General features: G+C 51.7%; 1 protein-coding gene across 3 annotated transcripts in view; it reads right to left on the reverse strand.

Moving 5' to 3' along the window:
- Positions 1-226: 226 nt before the first annotated feature.
- Positions 227-4,479, reverse strand: part of GJB6 (gap junction protein beta 6) — a 10,676-nt gene continuing 6,423 nt past the window's right edge. For all 3 annotated transcript variants that reach the window (XM_045294035.1, XM_045294036.1, XM_004714831.2), the window contains exon 2: positions 227-1,751. In XM_045294035.1, coding sequence (XP_045149970.1) covers positions 951-1,736 — 786 coding nt within the window. In that variant the 5' untranslated portion in view covers positions 1,737-1,751 and the 3' untranslated portion in view covers positions 227-950. The remainder of the gene's footprint in view (positions 1,752-4,479) is intronic.

Consider the following 4,479-nt stretch of genomic DNA (forward strand, 5'->3'; position numbering starts at 1 on the left):
ATGTCCCATGAGTAGCCCGCCCCTCTCCTCAAGGAAGACCCAGTCGGCTCAGAAGTGCGTGCTCAGTCCACTTAATGTGAGGATGCAATCCCCTGTCCCCTCCATTCATAAGGACCAGCAGCCTCCCAGGAATATGACCCACCCAAGTTATCATCCCACCAGGGGGCAATGTGAAAATGGCTCATGATGCTAGCAGACAGACTGAACAGAAACCCACAAGGCATGCTAAGGCTTAAGGACTAGGGTTTATTTTTATCCAGGCAATCACATTCATGTGTCAATTTTTCCACAATTGACAAATAGGCTAGTTTAAAAAGCTTTCCACTCCCATACGGCTGCATCGACATCAAGAAAGCCGTAAAAATATACTCTACAGTGAACACTTTCCTCCATCAGAGTATCATGATAGTTCATTAATTTGCCAACAAACTATGTAAACCAGTATAGACAACAAGAGAGACCTTCTGTAAGTTCAACACTCAGACGCTTCTGAACTGACGTCATCTATCACTAACATCGTCCAGGTAAGGAAGACCAGTCGTTATAAAAAATACTTTATACAAATTCCAAGTCAGAGCTAAAACATTCGAGCCTACAAAAATATCTTTTACTAATAGAAGTAGCAGTTGCTAGATCAAAGGTTCTTTAGCAATAACAGTTACACACTGAACTTTTCAGGGAACACCCAGTAGGTCAGACATTCCCCTTGAACTCAGTAGACATAACTGTCAACCACTCTTTTAGTTTTCAGAGATGGACCCCGGGTTAGGTTCAAGGCACAGTGATTCTACAGACGAGTTCATTCAAGTATCTACCGTACGCATTATGAAAGTCACCCATGAACAGAAAGACACTCTTCCAGGCTAGAGAGGAGAGGGAGGGTAATGGATGTCGGCATGGCTTTCCGGCAGAAGACACATTTTGTGATAAATCAGCCACATTTGAAATGTCTAACTTGGGAAGCCAGTGATGGCATTTTGCCCGCTATCTGAAATCAGCTCATTCACTTCATTTTGCTTACTCTCCTTGTGAGAGTGGTTGGGTTGACTCCTCTGCGCCTTGGCTCTCTTCGCTCGTCTAAAACACACCTTCAGCAGCAGGTAGCACAGCTTGGCCACATTGAGCAGCATGCAGATGACAGATGCAGAAATCATGAAGATCGTGAACACCGTCTTTTCCGTGGGCCGGGAAATGAAGCAGTCCACCAGATTGGGGCAGGGGTTGATGCCGCATTTCAACACCCAGGGCAGGTGGTACCCGTTGTACAGGAAGTAGAACACGTACATGAAGCAGGCTTCGAAGATGATCCTGAAAAAAATGCTGCAGGTGTATGTCCACCACAGGGACCCCTCTATCCGAACCTTTTGACTTTTAATGTCTTCGATGTCTTTGAATTCATTCCTCTTTTCGCCTCGCCGGAACTTGCGCATAGTCTCGTGTCGGTGGTAGGTGACGTGCATGGCGACCAGCAGGGCGGGCGTGGACACGAAGATGAGCTGCAGCGCCCACAGGCGGATGTGGGACACGGGGAAGAAGTGGTCGTAACACACGTTTTTGCAGCCTGGCTGCAGAGTGTTGCAGACGAAGTCCTCCTGCTCATCCCCCCAGACTTCTTGAGCAGCCACCACGAGGATCATGACCCGGAAGATGAAGATGACCGTGATCCACACCTTCCCGATGCTGGTGGAGTGTTTGTTGACGCCCCCGATGAACGTGTGCAGTGTCCCCCAGTCCATGGCGGCGGCTCAGTCCTGCAGAGACAAGACCAACAAAAGGGGGTTAGTGGGATGGTGCGACTAGCAGACTGGGAACTGTTAGTCCACGGTGTCCACCAGGAGGAGAAAGGGCTATCTGAAAAACATCCGATGTGTGGACCCAGAAACAACTTTTTTTTTGGAGAAGACTGAATCATCTTGATTCAACGGAATTCAGATGATCTATTAGGTTTCTGCTGGACATGAATCCAAATAAGTCAATTCACTTCATTAAAAAGAATCATTATATCGGGGCTTGTAAAACTCGTATCACAATCCATCCATCCATCCATTGTGTCAAGTCCATTTGGACATTTGTTGCCATCATCATTCTTATGATCTACTAGGTTTCTGCTGGACGCGAATCCAGAATCCAAATAAGCCAATTCACTTCCAAGTGACTCCTGCAACATGACGTCACTGCAGGCTTGGCCTACAGGCTGACCACGGGTCCACAGGAGATTCTATTCGTTGACTGACCTCTCCAAGAAAACCAAAGAACCAGTCCGTGGGATGGCGATCTGGTCTGCCCATGGTCTCCAAAGGAAAGAGCGAAAGCCAAGAGGGCCGAGTTTCCTGTCTGCGATAGACGGCGTGCATTTCTGGCTTGACTAAGGGCACCTGCCACCTCCCGGAGGAAAGCCCATTCTGTCAGCCACAGAGCAGCTCTCTCACACACAGCATCTCAGGCTTTTGACAAACAGTGCTGATTTCGTCTCCTGTGTCACTGGGGCCAGTGGCTACTCTCCAGCCCCAAAGGTACCGTGTGCAGGCATGGCCAGAGGCAACGGAGCTCTCAAGGGCATGCTGGGCACACAGCCCGCCTCTGGCCACACCCCGACAAGGACACACACAGTGTGTATCCCAACAGAAAAGAACCTTTTGGCTATTATTTGGGCACCCCTGGGCTGCGCAAAGAGCTCAACTGCTTGCCCGATGGTGGCATGGTGACGTGCTCAGCCACTGACCAAACCTGCCTAGAGGGCTCTCCAAAGTTTGCAGACCCTTTCGGGGGACGCAGCACTCCCCAAAGCCCCTTCAGAGCCAATCTCGTAGGGTCTTTCTCCTGCAACATTCGGGATCACCCACCCTCACCGGCCTTCTCTTTGCAAGCCCACCCACCCGAGCGGTGGAGCACCGGCACCGTGGCCGAGCAGCCCTTTCTGATTTGTGGTTGGTGCTCTTTTAAGTGGCTGGTAAACAGAAGCAGCGCCTCCTCTTTGACATGCCGTGGGCACCCTTCACCACCCCTCGCAGCTGGCCTCTGAATGGGGGTGGCAGCCTGTGCCCCGGAATCAACATCTTCTGTGGACGCAGTGTAGTTAGCCAGCTCGGTATGGCACAAGGCACTCGCAGCTTCATGCTTTGCTCTTGGTTTGGCATTTTCGAAACTATCACCTTTTCTTCAGAAAGACACTGGGCGCTGCCGGGGGACCTTGAGTGGGTCTGACTCACAGCAACCCTCGAGGGCAGAGCTGAAAGGCCTCACCGGGCTGCATGGGCTTCAGTCTGTCTGGGAGCAGATCGCCAGGTCTTTGCTCATGTGGCGTGGCCAGTAGATTCCAAGGCAAGTTCTTCACCACTGCGCTGCCAGGGCGCCTCGGAAGACACCAAGGCCGCACCTAAGGAGCCCTCACCGCCACCTGTCTACCTGACGGTGGTGTCTGCATCCCTCCTGTGCCTGAACTGTAGAGTGAAGTCAAGAGCAAATCCCTGAGGGGTGGGGGTGGGTGACAGTCAGGCCCAGGCAGGCGGTCACACTAGCACATTCTGCCTCCTGAGTTAGAGCTCCTGCCCCTGCTTTTTCCTCTTGACGATTATGGGAAAACGCCTTGTACCCCACTGCCAAAGCCACTAACTGCGAGTCCCCACGCCTTCCATCAGCACCTATCGAACTTCTGCTGCAGACAGATATTAGCTAGATCACCTTTGATCCCAGGTCTCCGTGCAGTGGTTCTCGGTGGCACCGAGGGTGGGAAGGCTGGACCATGCCACCAGGTACTGAAGGGGTGGCCGAGGCAGAGACAAACTGTCCTGCGGGCCTGGAGGGGTGTGAGATCACAGCTCTGTACAATGGGGGGGTGGGGGTGGTCGCAGGATGTGGTATAGAGAATCTTCAAGAAAAAAACATCCCGGGGGATCAACTAACTGGACTCCCACCTGCTCAGTGAGGTCACTGAGGACACAATCAGAGAGAGAGGCTGGCTCCAGAGAACATGGGGCCACACAGGCCAGTGATTGCCCCTCTGGAACCTGGAACGGGACTCATGGGTGGCCAGTAACAGGACTCAGAAAACAAACCAGCACCCTCAGGCCACTGAGGATGCCTGTGGGCAGCGCATCAGCAAAGGGCGCCTGAGCGGAGAGGACTGGCCCAAGGGGGGTGACTTCCAGGCGTAGGTCTGAAAAAGCTAAGGGCTTACAAGGCTTTACGGATTCTGAAATTTTGCTCAAGCACCAGGGAGAAGGAGAGGTTTTGAAACAATATGGTAAGAACATCTGGCTTCTTAAATCCAAGCCCAAAGTGAGCTCAAAACTCACTTCGTGCCACAATGGAAAGGCTAGATTTCTCGAGTGAGAAGTACCTCGGCCCTTGGCTTCCCTCAAGAAAGAACTCACGCCGAAGCCTGGTTTGTGATCCAAGTGAGTGTTTTATAAAGGACAGAAGCAGTTTCAGGTAAACTGAACGAGAGAGAGAGAGAGAGAGAGAGAGAGAGAGAGAGAG

Source organism: Echinops telfairi, unplaced genomic scaffold (genome assembly GCF_000313985.2).
Source record: "Echinops telfairi isolate 266 unplaced genomic scaffold, ASM31398v2 ScPeMD7_2565;HRSCAF=3150, whole genome shotgun sequence".
Taxonomy (NCBI): domain Eukaryota; kingdom Metazoa; phylum Chordata; class Mammalia; order Afrosoricida; family Tenrecidae; genus Echinops; species Echinops telfairi.